At 39.4% G+C, this 24,303-nt stretch overlaps 1 protein-coding gene across 1 annotated transcript in view; it reads right to left on the bottom strand.

Annotated features, from left to right (window-relative positions):
- The window catches only part of CENPF (centromere protein F), a 60,757-nt gene extending 37,040 nt beyond the window's left edge, over positions 1-23,717 (bottom strand). Inside the window, exons 1-9 of the mRNA XM_065936216.1 lie at positions 23,597-23,717; positions 20,792-20,994; positions 19,628-19,824; positions 13,056-13,177; positions 12,544-12,635; positions 10,257-10,548; positions 8,946-9,148; positions 1,908-2,033; positions 674-802 (exon numbers count right to left, since the gene is read on the bottom strand). Coding sequence (XP_065792288.1) covers positions 674-802; positions 1,908-2,033; positions 8,946-9,148; positions 10,257-10,548; positions 12,544-12,635; positions 13,056-13,177; positions 19,628-19,824; positions 20,792-20,953 — 1,323 coding nt within the window. The 5' untranslated portion in view covers positions 20,954-20,994; positions 23,597-23,717. The remainder of the gene's footprint in view (positions 1-673; positions 803-1,907; positions 2,034-8,945; positions 9,149-10,256; positions 10,549-12,543; positions 12,636-13,055; positions 13,178-19,627; positions 19,825-20,791; positions 20,995-23,596) is intronic.
- Between the last annotated feature and the right edge of the window lie 586 nt (positions 23,718-24,303).

Raw genomic sequence — 24,303 nt, forward strand, 5'->3', positions numbered from 1 at the left:
TGAATAAATAAAGGCACAGTCAGCAGAGTTTTAAGGGATTACTTTGACATATGAGAGGAAAGAGGAGTTGAAGATGACGGGAAGGTTTTGACCGAAGCAATGTGAAGAATGGAATTGCTCTTTACTGAGACAAGGAAGATGAAGCAAAGAACAAGTCTGTAAAAAGCTGGAGTTCCAGTGACAGCACGTTAAGTGCGAAATGCCTGTTAGACACGTGAGTGGGAATATCGGATGCATACCCCAAGTCTGAAGTTCAGACCAGACACTCAGGCTGGAGATTGAAACATGGGTGTCATCATCACATGGAAGATTCAGAAAGCCATAAATCTGGATGAAATCATTTGTGCAGTGGGTGTTAAAAGAGTAAATTATAATTTTCAGCGCTTTGACTGGGGCACACTCACTTAGGAGAGCTCCCGTGTGGTGGCACGGAATATCAGAGACGCCCACAAGCCTCAGATCTGAGATCCCCACTTCGCGTCCCCTTTCTCTAAATGAGATCACCCAGACCCAGAGAGGTTCAGTTTGCTCTCCACTTTAATAACTAAAGAAAGTGAGGAAAGTTTTTTCCCTTTAAAGGAATCCTATTTCCACTGTGGTACAGAAATGACACATTATTTTAAAACGTGGGGGCGGAGGTTACGGAGGCGGGAGAAGTAAATTAGCACCCTACTTTATCCAGTTCAGCCTGCAGGATGCTGTGTGTGTTCTTAGCTTGCTGTAGCTCCTGGGTGAGCTTGGCTTTCATCTGAGTGCACTCCTGGTCCAGGGTCTGGAAGGAACGCTGTTGACGGGAGAGCTCCTAAAAAGTGAAAGACAAATGCATCCAACGGATGCTGGTTAACAAGGGAGAGCCCAGGGCGTGACCCAGACATCCTCCAGGCACTGCTCTTCTGAAAGAACAGGAGAGCATGGAGCCAGTCGGCATCTACTTGATGACCAACACAGGCAGCCTTAGATCGGGCATCAGATCCCGGTCTCTGAGCGGAAGATGAAGCACTCCACCAGAACACGTGGAAACTGGCCCGCTGGCATCTCATCCCCATCTTAAATGAATCACCTCTGTTCTGAAGTACCCAGGGACAAAAGGGTAGAGCTGAGAGCCAACCGATCACAACCCCACTGAGAAATCAACAGACTCAAAAATGGGGCTTAAAACATCAAACATCACACACCACTGACCATTGAGAATAAGAGAAAGCAGATGCCACCAATTACCTTTGATAACCACACAGGGACCCCAGATTAACAATTCCAGTAACTCTCACTGAAAGACTACAGACCTACTTCCAGGCTCACTCACCTGAAACTGATACCAAGATTTACTCAAGTGCATCTTCAGCCCTAACTTGTCTGCCACCTTCTTCCCCCTAGACATTAATCACCTTTTTAATGTATTTGCCAACTCACAGACTTTAAAAGCAGCTGGAAGGACTTCCCCTGCAGACCAGTGGTTAAGACTCCACCTTCCAACGTGGGTTAGGTGTAGATTCGATCACTGGTTGGAGAACTAATATTCCACATACCACAGGGTATGGCCAAAAAATTAAAAAAACAAAACTTGTAAAAAAGTGAAGAAAAAAAAAACCAAACAGCTGTAGAATGTAATATAATTTCCTTTACAACAGAGAGTGTTTGAAATAAGAAATACAATCCTTTTCTATTTGGTATCAAATTTCAAACAAATCAGAAAACAGATTAAAAAAAAATTCTAAAGCCCTTCTCCAATCAAAAACTGAAAGATGGAAAAGTGTGAAGGAAAGTATAGTAATCTTTTCCACACACAACATTTCCCCTCTAGTGGAACAACCCAAATGATGACAGACACTCCTCTTGTCAAATGATCAAACTAGGAAATGACCACAAGAGTCTTCTGGACAAACTCCTCATGAATCCGTTTACCTTACCTCTTGGAATTCTTTTTCTTTTTCCTTGATTTTCTGTTCCAGAGAACATCTGGCACTTTCTGCATTTTGACGCTGACAACTCAAATCTTCGGTCAATTTTTTCAGTTTTTGTTCCAAAGCAGTACACTAACAACAAATTAAGACGTTCAGTACAAAACAAAAATTATTCTTGGAAAGAAAGCAAACATTCTGAACTTAGAAAAATTAGTCCCATGATCTGGCTCAAGTTTAACGTTGTGTTTTGACTTTTTTATATCATACAAAGTTGGGGCTAAAACAATTAGCCAAATAGCAAAACTACTACAACTATTTTAGCACACATAAATTTATATTTGGGAAATATCAGCTAGGCTGTAAACCTGCATGAGGCTATTTAACTAAACTCTTCATAAGTTGCGCCATAAAAGTAATCAGTGCGTCTGAATAGTCAGCCACCTAACATTTTGTCGTACAGAAATGAGAGGTTAAAATGCAGTGATGTCGACCTGTGTAAATTAGAGGCTGCAAAATAACCAGAGGGTATCTATTATCCTCATACGTAGTCTGTTTCAAGCATAACAGATTTTGTGAGAAATTTTAAATATTAATATGCATCTTTCCACAATGCTCCCACTATGTCATGTTAAATGTTTGGAAGTTCACAGCACTCTAGAGAGTATCACAATGAGTTTTTAACCAAGCTGCCAGAGGCAACACAAAGAATACTCATTTGCCTTTTTACATAGCTGTTATCTTTTTTTTAAAATTGAACTATAGTTGATTTACAGTGTTGTGTTGTTTCAGCTATACAGCAAAGTGATTCAACTACACACACATGCACACACACACATATTCTTTTTCAGATTCTTTTCCATTATAGATTACTATAAGATATTGAATATAGTTCCCTGTGCTGTATTATTTATCCATTTTATATACAGTAGTGTGTATCTGTTAAGCCCAAATCCCCAATTTACCCCCTCCCTATTTTCCCCTTTAGTAACCATACATTTGTTTTCTGTGTCTGTGAGTCTTTCTGTTTTGTAAATAGATTCATTTGTATGATCTTCTTAGATTCCACATATAAATGATATGCGATATTTGTCTTTGACTTACTTCTAATCTCTAGGTCCGTCCATGTTGCTGCAAATGGCATTATTTCATTTTTTTTATATATAGCTAGTTATCTTTAAAATAATTTTCAAAACATGAACTACACTGAAATTTAGGATGCTCTTTAAAATTAAATCTTCAAAGTGTTAAAACCCATTCCTCTAATTCTTCCCTGTGGTGTTCAAATCCTAGACCTGCCCTACAAAACAACTCTAAATTCCCAGGAAAGAACAAGAACAAGTCACATTGCTGGGGGAGAATTCCTGGTCCAGAAGAAATGCACCCCAGCGTGGCAAATCACTCCACTAATATATCTCTGAGACTCATTATAGACCCATTTAGAGCTATTAGAAATTTAACAAAGAGGAAAAGAAAACACTATGTAAAATTTCCCATAAGACCTGACACCAGTGATTAACTAACCACAGATGAAAAGATAAAGCTGGTCTGATCTTGCAAATATCAGAACTTTCAAGATCCTGAATTTAAAAAGTAAAATATTGAGCCAGTAGTTCGAACTAATTCACTGCTTTGAACATTAAGATACCTCTGTCATTATCCTTATTGTTCTTGAATTTTAGGAAATGGCAACCCACTCTAGTGTTCTTGCCTGGAGACTCCCATGGACAGAGGAGCCTGGCAGGCTACAGTCCATGGGGTCGCAAAGAGTCGGACACGACTGAGGGACTTCACTATCATAAGGAAAAGTATGAAAGAAAATTATTTCTAACAATAATAAATATGAACTCAGCAAATATGTCAAGCTCCATGCTAGGCACTGGGGATACAGCAGTAAGCAACTAACACAAAAATCACTGCCTAAATGATGGTCTAAAATGTTGACAATTCTCAGGGGGGAAAAAAACCCATGCACGGCAGAATAAATGAATGAATCCTTGGCACCCTCTGCTGGCACTCCCTCAAACTGCAACCCACAAGATCTCAGAATCAGTAATACTTTCTTATTATTGTGCAAAGAGTTGGGTTTAAAAAAAAAAGCCTTTGGGAGTAATTTATATTTAGATTTTTTTAAATGCTGGTATTTATGATGCACCATCCATATACAAGCACCTGACCACTAGGTATCATGAATGCTCCATAATACTCTAAAAAAGGGCTCAGGGCTCTAGTCCTTTAACAGTATGTACATAGAGAGTATGTAACAGTACGTATATAGACCCTAGAGACTCAGTGCTCTGGGCCTGAGCTTTTAGCCATAAAATATGAAGGTCAAATTTGCTGCCCAGCCCCAACACTGTTCCTACATGAGTTCAAACCTTGCATCCCACCCGGTGTGTAAATACTTGGAAAAGAAGCACACTAGAAACAGCATATGTTTACTGAAGCACGTGGTTGATTTTGGCTAAATTAGCTCCATTTAATAGGTAATTCTAAAGGTAGATCAGGGTATAGCATAAGCAAAGAATAATTTGATTTCAGCAACATATTGGACAAGGTCATACTATCTTTAGAGACAAGATGGAGAAAAGTAGACTGAATTTTCATTTAGGTGGGTTTATAGTTTATGAGAAAAAAATGGAATCCAGAAAGCACTGAATAAATGAGTCTTAAGAACCTAGAGGGAAATCTCTAATAGAAAGAGAGCAAAAGCTATGTTCTCAGCATTGTCCTATTCAAAAATTATAATTCATGATCTGGTAAGTGACCTCATGATATATGCTAGAGAGAAGGATCTGGTGATTCTGTCACACCAAAACCAACAAAGCAACATGTAAAAGTCAGATGCTCAGTATCTTTGCGACCCCACAGACCGTAGACCGCCAGGCTCGTCTGTCCATGGAATTCTCCAGGTAAGAATTCTGGAGTGGGTAGGCATTCCCTTCTCCAGGGGATCTTCCAGATCCAGGAATTTTGAACTTGGATTTCCTGCACTGCAGGCAGATTCTTTACTATCTGAGCCACCAGGGAAGCCCTCAACATATGAAAGGAAAGTATAATGCTCAAACAAAAGAAGCCTGAGTTGGCAGAAATGCAAATGCAAATGAACTACATTGACTAGGAACTCGATATAACAATAACTATTATAAGTTCACCATATGCCAGGCACTATGCTAAAGTCTTGAGAAAAATCATCACAAACTTTATAGCAATACTATGAGAAAGGCATTATTACTAACATCATTTTATTGATTAGGCAACTGAAGCTCAGAAGTTAAATAGCTCCAAAGTAACACAATTGGGACGCAATAGAACCAGGGCTTGAATCCAAGTCTAACTTAGAAAACCAAATTACAAACCCATACTGCACAAAGAGAGTAAATTATACAGATCAAGGGAGATCATGTTTCGTCATATATCTAATCCATAGTTGTTGAGAATTTTTCTGTGGAAACCACTGCACTAGAGGAATTCTAAAAATGAACCGGGACTACCAACTCCAGGAAGATGGAAAAGATGAACATTTCAAGAACAATCTAAAACCTGCATATTTTATTAAAACAAAAATAAGTTTTTTTTTGTTTCTTTTCAGAAAAGAGAAGAGGGAAGATTAACAAGACTTTGGGACCCAAGGAAAAGCATAGTAGTATTGAAAGAAAAAACTGTTAACCCAGAATCCTATACCCTGTTGAAATATCTTCCAAGAATAAAGACATTCCCAGACAAAAGAAAATTTAGAGGATTTGTTGCTACACTAAAAGAATGGTTAAAGGATGTTCTTTAAAAAGAAAGGAAAGGATGAAAGAAGGAAATTTGGAAGAAAAATAAGAATATTTCTATATACAATAAATGTATATACAATAGGTTTTCCTTTTCTTCTTCAGTTTTCTAAATTATGTTTCACAAATAAAGTGTAACACTACCTGATGTGGTTCTAAATGTATATATAAAAAATGCTCAAGAAAATTATACTATAAATAGGGGATGGTAAAACGACAAAAAGAGAAGTAAACTTTCAATAATTTATTAGAGTTGATAGAATGACAACACCAATAAAGTGATAAATTATATGTATACATACATTATCTGCTGCTGCTGCTGCTAAGTCACTTCAGTCGTGTCCGACTCTGTGCGACCCCAGAGATGGCAGCCCACCAGGCCCCCCTGTCCCTGGGATTCTCCAGGCAAGAACACTAGAGTGGGTTGTCATTTCCTTCTCCAATGCATGAAAGTGAAAAGTGAAAGTGAAGTCACTCAGTTGTGTCAGACTCTTTGCGACCCCATAGACTGCAGCCTACCAGGGTCCTCCCATCCATGGGATTTTCCAGGCAAGAGTACTGGAGTGCGTTGCCATTGCTAGAACAATCATAAAAGCCCTACAAAGAAATATACTCAAACTATTGATAATTCAAAATGAAATTCTAAAAAGTGTTCAAGTTAAACCTACGGGAAGGCAGAAAAAAATGAAAACAGCCAAATGAGAAATGAATGAAATAAAAAATAAGATGTAAAACTTAAGTCATGATATATCAATAATTACATGACTATAAATGGTCTTAAAACACTAATTAATAGAGAGATAGTGTTTCTAAAAGGGAATAAAAGAGTGGATTAAAAAATATGACCCAACTATGTGCTGTCTACACAAAACTAACATTAGGCTATTTTTTTAATTCATAGTAAGGTCATATTTTTTAACTTAACAGTATAGATAGACTGAAAGTAAAAAGACAAAGAAATACATCATGACACTAACCAAAGGAAAGCTGGAGAGGTTATATTACTACCAGATAAAGTAGACTTCAGAATGGGGAAAAAAAAAATTATCAGAGACACTAAGGGATATTACATGATAAAGGTAAATCCAAAAGAAAACATAACAATCCTAAATGTGTATGGACCAAACTACAGAACTGCAAGATAAGTGAAGCAAAAATTTATAAAACTGAAAGGAGAAATAGACAATTATGGGAGACTGCAATACCCTTCCCTCAACAATTGCTAGAAGCAATTAGACAGGAAATCAGAAAAGAAAAAGAGGAATTCAACAAAGAATATTAATCAACAGGAGCTAATGACACTTTTAGAATATTGCTCTCAACAACGGAATATACATTTTTTCCCCAAGTGCCTGTGAAATATATACTAAGACACCATATCCTAGACGATAAAACAAACCCCAAGAAATCTAAAAGAACTGAAATCATATATGTTCTCTGACAGCAGTGGAGTCAAACAATAAATCAATAACAAAAAGAAAAATCTCCAAATACTTGGAAACTAAATTTCTGAATAATCCATGAGATGTATCAAAGTTTGAAGGGCACAGTTAAAGTAGTATGGGAAGGGAAATTCACAGCATTAAACGTCTGTGTTAGAAAAGAGACGTCTCCAGTCACTAAACTAAGCGCCCCACCTCAACAACCTAGAAAAAGAAGAGCAAAATAAACTCAAAGCAAGCAGAAGAAAATAACCGAGGGGAGAAAACAAAAGCAAAAAAAAAAATCACTGGAACTGAAAACAGGAAATAATAGAGAAAATCAATGAATTAAAGAGCTGACTCTTTGGTAAGATCAATAAAAGAGCCATAAAGCTGACAAAACTCCTAGCAATATTGACAAAGAGAGAAACAAAAGAAGACACAAATATCAGAAATGAACAGGGAATAAGCCTGACCTATAGTCATCAAAAGAATAAGGAAATACTATGAACCCCACATACATAAATTTGACAATTTAGATGAAAGTTACTCTAAAATCACAAACTAACCCACCTCATCCAATGTGAAATAAATAATTTTAATGGTTGTCACTGTTTTAAAAATTGAATTTGTAATTTTAAAACTCCCAAAAAGAAATCTTTAGGCCCAGATAGTTTCACAGAGAATTCTACCAAATGTTATAAAGAAGAAATAACACCAATTCTACACAATATCTCCCAAAAAATCAGAAGAGGAGGGAACACTTCCCAATTCATTTTATGAAGCTAGAACTACCTCTGATACAAATACCAGACAAAGGCAGTACAAAAAGAGAAAACAACTGACCAACATCACTCATAAATATAGACACAAGAATCCTTAACAAATTATTAGTAAATAAAATTCAGAAATATATAAAATCAATTCATTTTTCTCTACACTTGTCTCCATATAGCACACTATCAAAGTGCCTGGTACATTTACGTTGCATCCCCCATTAGGATGAAGCTCCATAAGGGCAGCGCTTTTTGTCTATTTACTCACTGCTACTGCCGCACCCCAGGTCTAGAACAGTGCCTGACATACAGCAGACTGTCAATAAGTATTTGTCATATGAGTCAGTAAACGACTCAAATTGAGTCCAGAAACAGATTCACAGATTTAGAGAATAAGCTAATAGTTGCTGGGGGGAAGGATGGGTGAAGGCATAGTTAGAAGTTTCGGATGGACATGTACACACTGCTACACTGAACATGGAAAACCAACAAGGACAGACTGTACGGCCCAGGGAACTCTACTCAGTGACATGTGGCAGCCTGGAGGGGAGGGCAGTCTGGGGGAGAACGGATGCGTCTGTATGTATGGCTGAGTCCCTTTGCTGTCCACCTAAAACCATCACAACACTGCTATCAGCTATACTCCAATACAAAATAAAAAACTTGAAAAAAGGTTAAATGGCAGAAGGGTATATACTGGTTTCCATGAGTGGATCAATTCAACTCTGTCACATGTCCTAAGCCTCTTTCAAAGCTCCCTGACTTTACGTGCCTCTTCTAGGTATCAGGGACCTGTCAGATGCTGTATGCACGTTTACTCTCCACCACCCTCTGAGGTGTAAACGACATCAGCGACTTGTGAAGTCCCCCAGCTAAAAACTGTGCAGTCCAGGTTTGACCCAGATCTATCAAATTCTAAAAGAACTTACTGTTCAACTGCAATCAATACTGCCTAGTATACATTAGTTAGGTTCATTACTAATACTTATTTGACAAGTCTAAGCATACTCTTTCCAAATAATCGTATGAACAAAATGCAGATTGTTCAGTAACTCGTGAGAAGTTGAGTACCTTGGTTGATGCCTGGTCATATTGTGAAGTTGTTCTCACCAGTTCATCCCGGCTTTTGTTCAAAACTTTCTCTTTTTCATTTAATTCCACTTTTGCTTTCTCCAGTTGGAGTTGGAGTTCTTGAAGTTTATTCACTTGGCCTCTCATTTCTTTTTCTTGTCCTTGCTGACGTAGTTCAAACTCAGTAATCTTGCTCCTTAGTTCTTAAATCACAAACAAAACCCACACTTCAATAAACATGTATTTTTCACGAACAAATTTACAACTAAACTCAGAATGTGTCACTGTTACTACACTCGGAAATCTTTGGTGAGTCAAATATAAATCAATTCATATTAAACAAAGAAGCTATTTTAATTGGATTTAATTTCAATATTTAGTCTTTATTGTTATTTTTATTCAAAAATCCTATAAAAAGCAGAAGAAAAATTTTATGTTTTCACAGTAAACTTGTGGCAGGGGGGAATGCTTTTCTAAAATCATGAATAGTATCTTATTGAGAAAACTGCAAAAAGTGTATCACATATAATACCCTGTGTTAAAATTACCACTTGGTTTTATACACCCACAAATATTTATTTTGTACCCATATCAATGCAAATGAGTGCTAAGCAGTGAAAAATTCACCCTCCTGTATTCTCTAGTGGCTTTACTGCCAGTAAAGAGCAAGACAGTGTGAACCCCCTCTACTGCCAAAATTAACAATAATTTTTTTCATTTTTTTTCTCCCTGCGTATACACAATATTGATTCCAAAGGCACTGGCCGTGTGATAGCTCTCACCAGTGCACGCTGATGGTGATTTTCAATCTATCACAGCACTGGAAATTATCATAGTCTGCAGAACAGATTCCAAAACACCACCTGGCACCCTTGGCCGTCAGCAGCAGCGTGGTGCGGCAGCCAAGGTTACAGGTTTGCCCCCATATGGACAGCCTGGCAGCACTCAGGAAAGCCGGTCTGCAGACACATGCCTCACCTCTGGCCAAAACCGGCTTGTTCCACGGGCCACACAAGGGGCCAGGTGAGAAGCACGGGGAATGTCAACAGTGACCGCTTCTCCCTGCTTCGGAAAGTCAAAGCCACTCACCCGACTTTTGAAGTCTTCACGGCACCAGCTTTTTAGTAAAATAAAGGTATCTTTCCAAATGGTGATAGCTTTTTTCATTATCCCAAAGACACTATTTCATATCACCAGGCTGGGATGTTGACCACGGATGGGTCTAACAAAACACAGTACCACTTTCTAGGATTAAATGTGTCTGGAGTCATGTCTGAAATTATCTCAGGAAAATTTAACTCAAGAAGTTACCTTGGTTCTGTGCTTTTAACTGATCCAAAAGATGAGAATTGCTAGAATTATCACAGAAACTGCTATTAGCATCTGTCTTCCCTATTTGCAAAGTTGATCTACTCGGAGTCACTTCGTGTTCTCCAGAAAAATGAGATGCAGAGAAATCTCTCCTAACTGGAGTTTTTAGAGTGCTGGATGAAAGACGGCTTGGGGTTTTTTCTTGCTGCCATGAGAACACAGATGAAGAAGCCTGATGTCGGGCGATGTCCCGGTGATTCATGGTGCTTTGGGGAATAGCCTGGCTTGCTTTCTGTAAAAACAGAAGCTCTTTAGAGCCCTTTAGAAGTCACAATATTTAAGACTACATACTAGACTCATAGACATAAACATGCTTATGAAAGAGGAAAGTGGTGGTGGGGGAAAGACTACTACATATAATATAGATAAACAAGATCTTACACACAGGGAACTATAGTCAATATTTTGCAATAAACTATAACAGAAAAGAATATGAAAAAGTATGTGTGTGTGTGTATATATTTATATATATAAAACTGAATCACCTTGCCGTACACGTGAAACTATTACGAGACTGTAAAATCAGCTACACTACAATCAAAATGTTTAAAAGGACTACGTACTTATTTTCAAATAGAACATAAAGCCATGCAGAGAAGGCATTTAACAGCACTTCCACTGTGTACCAGAAAAGAGCATTCATCAAGGCAGGGGAACCACCGAGTCCCATCACCCAGTGAAACGTTCTAACGGTCAGACTTAGCACTGGAGGGTAAAGCCAGCACCAGCTGAGGTTCAATCTATTTTAACTGGGCTCAGCTTTTCTATTTATACTGCATCCCTCATAAACTTCATAAAAACGCATGTGAGTACTCACTGCCATTTTGAATTCTGAAATATGATTTTCCTTTGCCCACCCTTGGTCACTTCCCCCTATAGCTCTGAACACAGACTCAAAATTCAGCACTAACCAAAGAACTCTTACAAGAATCTCAAGTTCCACCATACTGTTTCCCCCCAAAAAATGTCCTAAGAGGCATTTTGTATTATATAAAACACATTTGTGCATTTTCTGCCATTTAGAATCCTTTTTGTTCTTCTGTCACCATTCTAACAAACATCAAGTTGCAGCTACAGTAGCTGAGTTAAATTTTTTATAGCAAGGGCTTTTCTCACCACGGGGAGAGGTTTAATGTTTTTGGAGACTCACAGTCCTCCACAAAATAACTCTGGGAACAGATGTCAGGGCCAGAATTGATACCAATGTGAAATGGTTAACAAAGCAAATGATATTTCCAAGACAATCAGAAGTTTATGGTTTCATTTTTATTCATGTTGAAAAGCAATGCTTTTGCTATGTACCAAAACTCTGGTGATCTCAAAACAAGGGTTAAAGGCTTAAAAAAAAATTAAAATTGCTAAAACTCGAACAGGTACTTTTTGATCCTCACTATTTAAGGCATCTAGTTGTACATTCAGCCTTAACCTGTCTGCTAAGTTGGGCCATCTCATCAAGTTTATATGCTGAGTGGGACTGTGCCATTCAGCACCAAACTGGAATTTTTTTTTCTTGGAATTAAAAAAAAAAAAAAAAAACAAATAATACCATGTGAGCAGAAATGAGAAAGGTATATTCTACAGACACCAGGTATTTTCAGGGTCAGTCCTGTAACTAAAAGCTGGGGTTCCCAAAACATGCATTTTGTTTATTTTATTGATGTTAAGCAAATCTTTCACCTACCTCTCTCAGCCTTTTTCTCCCCTACCAAATTGGACTTTAAATCCCTTGTCAGCTACTTATTTAAAAGAACTAGAGAGGTTATGTTGACAACCTTCTCACCTGAAATAAACATTCCATTAATAATGATCCCCAAACCTCTCATCCCTGGTAGCAATCCCCAAATTCCATCCGAAGGTCTGAATAGGAAGCAGTTGCCTCCAGGTGCCAAAGTCAGCCAGGAATAACTCCGGTCCCATCCTCTCCAAACATACTCTTTATCATGTAAGACTCAGCAGAGAAACAAGTATGCTTCCACAGTTTCTAGGGAATTCGCGGCCTATTTGATATTTAGGGATAAAGTCATCTGCCCAATCCATTGTACTCCACACTTACCTATTTTTAAACTTAAAAATATCAAAACCAATGAGCCAGGAAGTCTGTTTTCTCAGTGTAAGAAAAACGGGTCAGCCCCATGTAGAGCAGATTTTTCTATCCTTGCTCCATCCTACTTATAGCAAAGTACTTCTTCAACTGCATACTCCATTAAAAGGCCCATAATTAACTTACCTTTGCCTGCAAGGCTTTTACCTCTGCCTCTAATCTTTGTCGTTCTTCAACTTCTTTATTATACTTTTCTTTTAGATCTTCATATTTGGAACCTAAACACAGACAATGAGATACAGTTTCAGTTTGATCACTGATTTTGCAAAGAATCATTATGATAAGTCTAGAAATGAGTATCTTCGTTCATCAGATAGAATATTTTGGTTAAGGCAACCAATACTGATCAAATTACTCAAATATCAAAATGCATGGAAACACAGGCATTTTGAATATTCCAAAACTGAATTATTTTAAAAAATACCATAGACGCATAAAGGGAAAAGCTTAAAGGCTGACTGATGGCACAACATATTTCAACAGATACACAAATATATATGTAACTAATGGCTGCTTTTTGTTGTTGTTTTTAATGCTTAAATTAGAAGCTGAATTCAAGGTTGAATGATTTCATTTCTTGGGCAGAATTAAAAATCTCAACAAAAGAGCTATTTATACAAAGAGAAAAGAATCCTTACCACTATAATACTGGCTTGGTGTGAGCGGAGTTGCAAAAATCTTTTGTGGTGTGAGGCATGAATTCAGAGAGACGTCCGCAGATTGTGCAGCTTGCTGGCTTCTTTCAAGTTCAGATTTACACCTGTAAGAAAACAACCCGAGAGGATGCCACACCGGAGTCACGGCTGCAGACACCAACACCACGCATTCCCAGAGGGTGACCAGCTGACAAATGCCCACCCTCGAAGAGTTCCTACCACTGCGTTTGTCCAACAGACACCTCATAAGAACTAACTTGCGAGACAGTCCTTTGTCTCCAGAAATACAAGCCAGCCAATTACAATGTAATAAAGGCTATAGTGAAGATCTGTAATAACCACTATCATAGCAAAGGAGAGTTGGGACACATTCCAACCAAATTTTATATTCTAGGCCAAAGAAAGACACAGTGCAACCAAAAAAAAAAAAAAAAACAGAACTTAAACACAGGAGGACATTGCTATCATTGAAGCAGGGGCTCAAATCTTGAAACTAGATAATATTACATATAATATTGTCATTATATTAATAATATAGACTTTGGCAAGATCCTTTTGACCTACCTTCTAGAGAAATGAAGATAAAAATAAACAAATGGGACCTAATTAAACTTAAAAGCTTTTGCACAGCCAAGGAAATCATAAACAAGATGATGATAAGACAGCCCTCAGAATGGGAAGAAAATACTTGCAAGTGAAGCGACTAAAGATTAATCTCCAAAATATACAAGCAGCTCATGGAGTTCAGTATAAAACAACAACAGCAGGGCTTCCCTGGTGGCTCAGTGGTAAAGAATTCACCTGCCAATGTAGGAGACATGGGTTCGATCCCTGATCCAGGAAGATCCCACGTGCTGAGGAGCAGCTAAGCCCACGCCCCACAACTACCGAGCCTGTGCTCGAGAGCCCGGGAGCTGCAGCTACCGAAGCCCGCGTGCCCTGGAGCCTGTGCCGCACAAGAGAGGGCCCCTGCTCGTCGCGGCTGGAAAAAAGCCGGCGCAGCAACAAAGACCCAACACACCCAAAAATACATATATAAATAAAAATTATTTTTTAAAAAATATCAAAAAATGGAAGATCTAAACAGACATTTCTCCAAAAGAGACAGATAGATGGCCAACAACATGAAAAGATTCTCAACATCACTCATTATTAGAGAAATGCAGATCAAACTACAGTCAGGTTATCACCTCACACAGGTCAGACCAGCCATCATCAAAAAATCTACAAACAATAGATGCTGTAGAGGATGTGGAAAAAAGAGAACCCTCCTGACCTGCTGGTGGAATGTAAATTGATACAACCACTGTGGAGAACAGTACTGAGGTTCCTTAAAAAACTAAAAGCTACCATATGACCCAGCAACCCCAGTACTGGGCATACACCTTGAGAAAACCATAATTCAAAAAGACACATGTAACCCATGTTAGGACTTCACCAGTGGCTCCGCAGTAAGGAATCCGCCTGCAATGCAGGAGACATGGGTTCAATCCCTGCGTTGGGAGGATCCCCTGGAGAAGGGAATGGCTACCCAATCCAGTCTTTTTTGCCTGGGAAATCCCATGCACAGAGGAGCCTGGCAGGCTACAGTCCATGGGGTCGCAGAAGAGTCAGACACAACCTAGTGACTGAACAACGACAACCCCAATCGTTCACTGCGGCACTAGTTACAACAGGCAGTCCAGGGAATCAGCCTGAATGTCCACAGACAAATGAACGGATAAAGAAGATGTACAAATATACGAGTATTACTCAGCCACAAAAGGGAAAGAAACTGGGTCATCTGTAGTGATGTGGGTGAACCCAGAGTCTGTCACAGAGAGTGAAGTATACCAGAAAGAATAAAATGAGTATCATATATTAACACATATATAAGGAATCTAGAAAAATGGCACTGATGAACCTATTTGCCAGGCAGAAACAGAGATGTAGAGAATGGACTTGTGGACGGAGGAGGAAGGACAGGGTGGATGAATGAAGAGAGTAGTACTGACATATACACACTACCATGTATAAGATACATAGCTAGCAGGAAGCTGCTCTGTACCACAGGGAACTCGCTTAGTGCTCCGTGATGGCCTACAGGGGTGGGTTAGGGGGCTGGGAGGGAGGCTTACGAGGGTCAGCATATATGTATACTTACGGCTGATTCACACTATTGTTCAGAAACTACCACAATATTATAAAGCAATTATACTCCAGTTAAAAATTAAATAAGTATAAATTTTAAGTAAATAAAAACATAGCCTTGATATACATACTATGTCTTTTATGACATTTTTTAAATGCACATATAAAAATCAAGTTAACTTCATGCACGTAGAAAAGATACTGGCAGGAAACAGTCCCAAAGAAATGAAGAAAGTGAGCTAAACACAATCATTCTCAGTATGTGTGGAGCATTGGTTCCGAGACCCCTGGAGATGACAAATATCCAGGGATGCTCAAGTCCCTTATATAGAATTAGCAGTAGTACCGTCAGCCCTTCATATCGTTAGGTGTAGAAGCTGAAGATGCAGAGAACCTGAACTGTACGTGTGTAGAGTATCCTTACCGTTTAAGTTCTAACACCTTTCAAGAGAACGCAATTCTTGCAGCTCGCCCAGTGTCTCTGGTTTTCCCTAACACAAGAAATAAAATGAAGCTCCTCATACAATCGCTAATGATGGGCACCATTCTCTCTGCCAAGGACACATTAATCAAAGCAGGAAGGGAAGAAAGGAATAAAGGAAGGGCCTCAGTGCGCGAGCTCCTCCCGGATCTAAATTCAATCCAAGAAGGAAGAAGTATGAGCTGAAAATGGTTATTCAGCAAATCAAATCACCTTCGAATTCATAATAGATAACACCTCTCCAACAGAAATGTTCTATTAGTGTAAAAAAAAAAATAACAAGAAATAAATGAATTCAATCTTAATATTTCACTCAATATTTTTGATATTATCATTTCAACATACCATCAATGCAAAAACCGTTAATAAGGTATTTTACATGTCTCTGTACTAAATCTTCAGAATTTGGAGTTCACTGCATATTTCCAGCACACCTCCATTTACACTAACCACATTTCAAGTGTCCCACGGCCACATGTAGCCAGTGGGGACCATATTGGACACTGCAGGTCTATAGACTTCCCAAGGGGTAAAAGGTTGGTGACTCCAGAGAGAAATTTTGAAGGAACTTGCAAAATTGGTGTTTCTTTTCCCTCTCAAATTCACATCTTATCCCCTTTTCCCTATCTTTTCATCTGAAAAAGTTTATTAATTTTAAATATTAAATAAAAATATACCCTGCTGTTATTTTTATAAACATTTGTATCGTCTGTCTCCTAGTGGAAAAAAACACAAACTATCACCACTAAAAAAAAAATGTACTAAATTAAGTTCTATTCTACTAGGTTTAATTTATCCAAGCATCTCTTCCTCAAATGTTAAAATATGAATGTTTCTGCCTAAATTATTAACATCAATATCTCTAACATTGGCACCCAAAATGTTCTTTTCAAAGAAATAATTATTCTGGCATACTGAAGTGAACTTCCTATTTCCCAAGCACCTGCTTTCCAAAACAAATGCTTCTTTCATTTATTCATTCAACAAGTATTCGAGGACCTGCAATTGCCAGGTGCTAGGAATACAGTGATGAACAAGCCAGACAAAGATAAAGTTTAGGAAAACAAAGAACAAAAGACATTTATTTATCATACTAACACTGCAACTTAATAGCCACCTTACCACATGGATAGAAAACAAAATTAGAAAAAGACAGCTATGTACCTAAGTCATCATCTTCACAAAAAGACAAGCAGACAATCAACCCTTGGTACCTGCAGAAAGTTGGTTCTAGGACCCTCTTAAATACTAAATGGCTTCCCTTGTGTCTCAGCTGGTAAAGAATCCACCTGCAAAGCAGGAGACCTGGGCTTGATCCCTGGGTTGGAAAAATCCCCTGAAGAAGGGAAAGGCTACTCACTCCAGTATTCTGGCCTGGAGAATTCCAGGGACTGTATAGTCCATGGGGTTGCAAAGAGTCGGAGATGACTGAGTGACTTGTACTTTCACCTTAAATACTAAAATGTGCAAAGGTTCAACTCATATTAAATCACATAGCTAGCATTTGCATAATAACCTATGCACATCATCCTGCACATTTTAAATCACCTCTAGGTTACTTATAATATCTAATATAATGTATATACTATGTTAATAGTTGTCAGCATGCAAATTTAATTTTTGCTTTTGGAACTCTCTGGAATTTTTTCTTCAAATATTTTTGACCCTAGTTGGTTGAATCTGTGGATTCAGAACTCATAAATATGAACAGTCAACTCTTAATTTTTAAATGTTTTACCTTTCACAAGTATGTTTGCTTTGTAGGTAGAATTAAGATAACTGCAAGCTATGCCTGGAAAAAAGTTCTTGGTATCAAAACACTTATTACAAACGGAAAAAACAGTAATTTACAATCCAGAAATTCAGGTAACACCCTAACCAAGTGATGGTTTAAAAGTCAAACTGAATCATGTACCCTCTGATATGAGGCACTGAGAAAGGCATGTCACTAGTTCTGTGACACTTTTACCAAAAATTCATAGCCTCAATCTGACCCAGTGATTCTCTCTCCAGGATGACTTTGCCCTCCCAAAGGGCATTTGGCAGTGCCTGGTGACATTTCTGACTGTCAAAATTTGGAGATGGGGCAAATGCTACTGGTATCTAGTGAGTGGAGGCCAGAAATTCCACGTATCCTATGGTGAACAGGGCAGCCTTCCACAACGAAGAATAATCCAGTCCAAAGTGTCAACTCTGCCATTGTCGAAAAACAGCAGACAAATCCAAATGAGTTCTATTTTACAATAAAGGGGTCTAGTGCTCCTTAAAAATGTCAAAGTCACAAAAGTCAAGAAATCATCACAGCTTAAGGAGAAAAGAAAACATCCACTAAATGCAACATGGAATCCTGGCTCAGATCCTGGAGTAGAAAAAGGACATTCCTAGAAAAATGAGTGTATGGACATGACTGGAAAAAGGAGAGAAATTCTAATAAGATCTATAGTTTAGTTAATAGTATTGAATTAACGTTTATTTCTGGTTTGGTCATTTTACCCTGGTTATGCAAGGTGTTAACAACTGGTTCTGGAAGTATAAAGTTATTTAAAAATAAAATTTATTCTTAAAATTTCTAGGGGAACATTCACAGAAATTAACATGGGGCAATTTGCTAGTCTTTTTTGCTTTTAATCTTCCACTGTTAGAATGAAAAGATTCCATTTATAAGCTAGCAGTGCTCAAGTCCCACTAAACTTATTTTTTAATTAATGCCTCTAGTGTTTGGGGATTTTTTTTTTAAATGGAAAAATAGTAATAAGCACTTTTTAAAAAATTGGTCAAAAATAAACTGGTCAAATATGGCATTGAAATTGGTGGGTTTTTCCCCATTTAACAAGTATTTTTTGGCTGCCTTTTATAAGACAGGCAGTTTTATTTCTTTATTGGAGTATAATTGCTTTGCAACGTTGTGCCTCGTTTCTGCTGCACAATAAAGTGAATCAGCTGTATGTATATATTCCCTTCCCTCTTAGACCTCCCCCCTACCCCCACTCCCCCATCCCAACCCATACAGGTCTTCACAGAGCACTGAGCTGAGTTCCCTATGCTTCATAGTAGGTTCCAACTAGCTAGCTATTTTGTACAAGGTAGTGGATATATGTCAATCCCAATTTGCCCACCCCCACCTTCCCCAACTGTCCACGTTGTTTCCAGGGCAGGAAGAGAGATGCAGTCATAGAGAATGAAATCAGTGAGCTGATTATGTAATGCACAAGATGGAAGACAGGTCTCTCGGATGGGGATCTCGGTGGGAAAGGCTTGCAGACTTCACTTCCCTCCTCTCCAGCTGAGATTCCGTGGCACCCAGCTGGCACCCAACTTCACTCACTCTCTTCCACATCCTCAATTACTCCACTGTCTTCTAGCCCATCAACCTTGCCCCCAAACCCTAAATCAATCCTCTTGGATATCTTCTCAGCATTTATACCCCAACAAGCTAAAGAAGAAAAAACAACCCTCATACAATGCTATAGACTGGTCCTACTATAAATTCCTGGCCTCCAACCTTAACTGAGTTCTCGATGCTCCCCATCTTTTGGAATTCCCTAGTTCTCATTCTCTACAGAAGCTTTTCCACACAGAGAAGACACAAGCCATCAATAGAAGCCACGTTTCAACTTCCCTGCATCTTTCCAATAACCACTGTTGACAGTTTGGGTATTTATGATTGCACCCCCCTAGTAATACACACAGACCCTGGCACATGAGGCAGCTTAATAAACATATATTGAATAAGTAAATGAATAAGCCAGCAACCATTTAATGAATTCACACGGCCCTGAGCCATGCAACATGACTGAAGCATATGAGAATTCATTCTCCTCAAATCATTGTTCATTCCACTGGAAAGAAAAAAACTGCAATATGTAATAACACCATGAAAAGGATGCACCTGATAAATACATATAAAGATATCCATAATAAATACTCTTCCCCAAAAAGTTACCTTTTAAGTTCCTGTTCCAGCTTTTCTATTTGTTTTTTGCTCGAGTTCAGTTGACCTTCTTGGAAATTCACTTGTGAGTCCTTGACTTGAAGTTCATGAGAAATCTTCTGCTTAGTCTTCTCCAGATTTTCACATATTTCCATCAAGCTTTGGTTCTCCCTTTTCAGGTTTGCACCCTCCGTTTTTTCATTCTCAACCTAGTGGGGATTGTTCAAAAGGAAATACATCACTTACTCATGAACTTACCAGACACTATCTGTGAATCTGAGTCTAATCCTGATGACTAATTTTCTGAAATATGATTGTAATAATCCAGAAGTTAATGCTTGATGAACAGAGAAATCCTAGGTGATTTCATTTTGAAGTTTATTGACAGAAAAGTTTCACAAAGTCATGTATTACACTGTCTTTGGTTAGGTCTACACACACCGATCCTAGAGAGGCTTTAATATGCTTTCAAGAATTAAAAAACATTAACCTTATAAACCCTCTCTTAGCTACTCATTGTCAAGTTCAGCTGCCAAAGCCAGTAAGTATAAGAAATTGAAAAATTCTCCCACTAGCAAAAACATTTTAGAAGCAGCAATTATATTACTACTCTAGTATGAAAGAGTACTATTTAAGTTTCCATTTACTAGTCCTGGAGAGATATGGGAACTCCACAGTGAAAGCTCACTGTCACAAAGCAGTATCTAGGAGACTTCTTTGGTGATCCAGTGGTTAAGACTCTGAGCTTCCACGGCAGGAAGTGTAGGTTCGATCCCTGGTCAAGGAACTAAGATCCCACAAGCCGCACAACCCCCCCGCCCCCCAAAAAAAGCAGTATCTATTTGGGCTGCAAAGTGTTCTGATACTGACCCCAGATTCAGAGCCAGAGACTTTTGGCCATGTTGGTGCAGAATGCAAAAGCAATGTCCAATTCATGGTCCCTAACAGAAGTGAAAATGGAACTCAGCATCCCTACTCACGAGCACATAAGCAGAAATGAGGACAGAGAATGCAGAAATAAGGTAATCACAATCAAAAAGACTCAATAGAGGAGAGGAGGGAGGATTACCACCTGCAGACAGCAAAATCACTTTTCTCTTAATTAAAAAGACCAAGATAAAACTGTTAATCCAAATAATGAGTGAACAGTTGTAAAAACCAGCATCTCAGTGATACCTTCTGTTTTTGCTTTTGCAGAGCAGCCTCCAGGGTCTCAAGCTGAAACTGCCTCTGCTGCCTTTCTTTCTTCAGTTTGTCGAGCTGGCCTTCAAGCTCTTGAATCTTCTGAAGAGCTCTTGTAGGCAGGCCTTCCTTCCATTCTTCCAAAGCCCAGCTCATTTTGCTCTCCTTTCTTTATGACTCAAACATTTATAAACAAACTGAAAAGAATAAACAGACTGTTGATCCTACCACAGTAAAAGAAAACTTACAGTCTCAGAAACGAACTAATCTACATAACCACCTCTAAGAATCAAATTTCAAAACTTCTTTCAAAAGATAACAAAGTACAGCTTCCACCTAGCCACCCTCTGCAAGGTGACTCCCAATAACTCTGGCTGTGAAGTAGTACACAGTATGCTCCTTTGGTTTCACCTTGCTTTGTTTTCCTTATTTCTCATTTTCCACTTCTTACTAGGCTACCAGTCAGTTCGTTTTCATTATACAAGGTATGAATATTTTGCTATAAGGTTTCTGGGGAAACTGGTCTTATAGGACAAATAAGATACATAAGTTATTTTGCAAATGCTCGTCTTTCTACTCTTCACGTCGTTAATTCCCACTCACACTCCGTCCCTCTTCCTCCAGGAAGACTTCCCTGAGGACATCCATCATAATCTGGTGTTTTCTCTCCATCAGGGTCTCTCATGATACAGGTACCTCCTTCTCCTCCCACGTGGTTATCATTTGTTGAGTCAGTGCATGAAAGAACAAAGTGTGAATGCCATACTAGCACTAGAATCACTGCAAAATGCAGTCAAGTCATTCTCCAGACCAACTGTGACCAGGAATCAGGTATGTAGCCTTAGTGATTCCAATTCCTTCTCAGCTATAGACAAGATGTGTGGCCTTGGGCATGTTATTTAACAGGTCTGTGCTCGGGTTTCCAGGTTTGGGAATAATAATGGTGGTGACTCTCTAAACCTTTGGAACACTATCTCCTGATAAGCTTTCCATACATATTAGCTATTATATTAGTTCCTGAAAAACACTTTTTTGTTTGTATATTGCTACCTATGGTACCGAGACAGAAATGGCCTACCTCTTTCTCGGACATATCTTAGAAAATTTAAAACAGCTGAGAGAAAAGTATGGTAATTATTCTCTTCTCATTAGCCTTTGGAACTCAAATGGAAGAAAAAAAAACATTCATTTTCCAATTATTTTAGCAAGAGGATAAGAATCTGTTTTTTTACTAAGTGAAGTCCACAACCATTTTGGTGTTTTGTTTCAATCGACTTCATCAAGGAAATTTATCAGCATGATTAAAAATTAGTTGAAAAAAAATTAGTTGATGAAAGTACTAAGAATAATTTTTTCCCAAAAATTAAAAGAGAAGCAAGGGTCTCCGAAAGAGCATAATTTCAAGCCTTAGAAAGTTGCTTTCTCTGCCATTCTCCCCTCCCCCGTAATTCTTTGAACACAGTGTCGTAAACCCCATTCCCATCTACCCAAAAACTATTTCAAGGAGTCTCACGACACTCCAGCAACAAAGACAGTTTACACATCCCCAATAGGCAACCTTATCTATTATAAACTAGCTAGTTCATTCAGGAGTTCAGGGGTGCCTTCAGAGGCACTATAACTCCTAAACAATTCTGCCAGCCATGGAAGGCATTACATCAAGACATCATAGCAAACAAAATATTAAAAGGAGCAATTTAAAAAGATGATACAGACGATGGAAATAAACAGAAGGACGACTGGCCAGTAAAATGCTTTTCCATTTCAAAGTCTAAGATATAACAAAACATAAATGGTTAAAGCAACCAACAGACCCAAGCTAATTTTGATTACAGGGGACTTCGACCGATTTAAGGTATCAATCATTCAACAATCTATATGGAACCACTGGGGCAACAGGACAAAAAAAAAAGAAAAAAAAAAAAAAACAAACAATGTAAACCTCAAGATGAAACGGGCAAAGGTGGTAGGGGGTGGGGTGATGAAGAAAATGATGTCAAGGTTCCTGCCAAAAGGATCTGCAGGACTACGCTCATTCCAAAAATGTTCTATCTTAACCAAGTGGAGGACATTTTCCATGCCCGAATCACTGAACCCCAAAGAAACTCTTTTGTGACGCGCACATCACGCACTGCAGGCCGGGTTCACACGTTCCCTTTATCAGAATCCCCCATCTCCAAGAAACCCGAGTCCCCGCCGAAAGTGCCACCGCGGAGCCTGTAAGTGAAAACTCTGCCTGCGCCTCCAGACCAAGCTCGAGAACAGGCCTCAAAGTCATTTATTTCTGAGCCCTCATCCCATATATAGCGCAAGCCAGGTCCACAGGCGCAGTCCAAGAAATGCGAAAATAAAAGGAAGGCAAGAGAGAAAAGCTCTCGCAACGAACAACAGGCACACCAAACCGTTGCCCAGATCAAAACCCTCAAATCCCAAGTTTGCATCTCCTCCAAGCGACAAAAGACCGATGTCCACATTTCAAACAGGAGGTCTAGAAAGGCTGCCAGTGAAATACCTGCTGAGCTTCAAGCCCCTTTCCGTACAGAGGAATGTTTCCCCAAAGGGCGAAGCAAGGTCTCCCGACACTAGTGCAAGCCCACTTTCACCGGGAGCACAGGGGCGCCGAGCCCCCTAAGAACCTGGCCCGGGGCCGATTCTCTAGGCCCTCGGGTGGGAGGAGGCAGCGGCCTCAGTGCCCAGAAGCGCCATCCCACAGGGATCGCCGCCCAGGAGCCCCCAAGCACAAGGCCCGCGGCTCCCTCACGCCCGCCGCCAGAGCTGGGACCCAAGGGGAACACTCACCTTGCTGGCAGGAAAGGGCAAACAACCCTTCCGAAAGGCGAGTCCTTGTCCAGCCTCGGCGAGCTGGAGCACAGAGGCCAATTCAAACTGCCCGCGACCGCCACCCGTTTTCGATTCGAGCGCTTCCGGCCTCCTAGACTGAACTCGGCTCCAAGCCTATTGGTCACTATCAGAGGTTGTGAGCCAATCGGCTTCCGCGTAGTCGAACGGCTGCCTCTGATTGGCCCTTTCGGATGGATTTAAAAATCAAGCCCAGCCCGCAGAGGGGCTGGGGCTGGTGCTACAGGGTTTATTGTTGTTGTGGGGAGGCGGAGCCCACGTGCTTTAGCTGAGGCTGGGAGGCGTTGGGAACCGGGTTTCCTCCGGCGCCAGGGAATGGGATGGCGGATTAGGAGGGTGTGGTCTATCGGCTACGGCCAGCGGGAGAGGGCTGCCAGGTGAAAAGTTTTTAATACTTCACACGCGTATCTACTTACTTATTAAATATATAATTTAGGACATATCTACTAAAGTACTATTCTGCCAGACATTCTTCGTCCTGTGTCATTCCTAACAATTCTTTAGGACAGTATTCTTGTTTTTATTTAAAAGTTAACTGAGGCACACAGAGGCTAAGTCTTTTGAAATTGAATCTAGAAGATGCAGGGTCTCACAGGTGATTCTAAGCATTTGTTATCTGCGATTCCAGGGGAGAAGATTGTACCCAG

This window comes from Muntiacus reevesi, chromosome 5 (assembly GCF_963930625.1).
Source record: "Muntiacus reevesi chromosome 5, mMunRee1.1, whole genome shotgun sequence".
In the NCBI taxonomy this organism is placed as follows: Eukaryota; Metazoa; Chordata; class Mammalia; order Artiodactyla; family Cervidae; genus Muntiacus; species Muntiacus reevesi.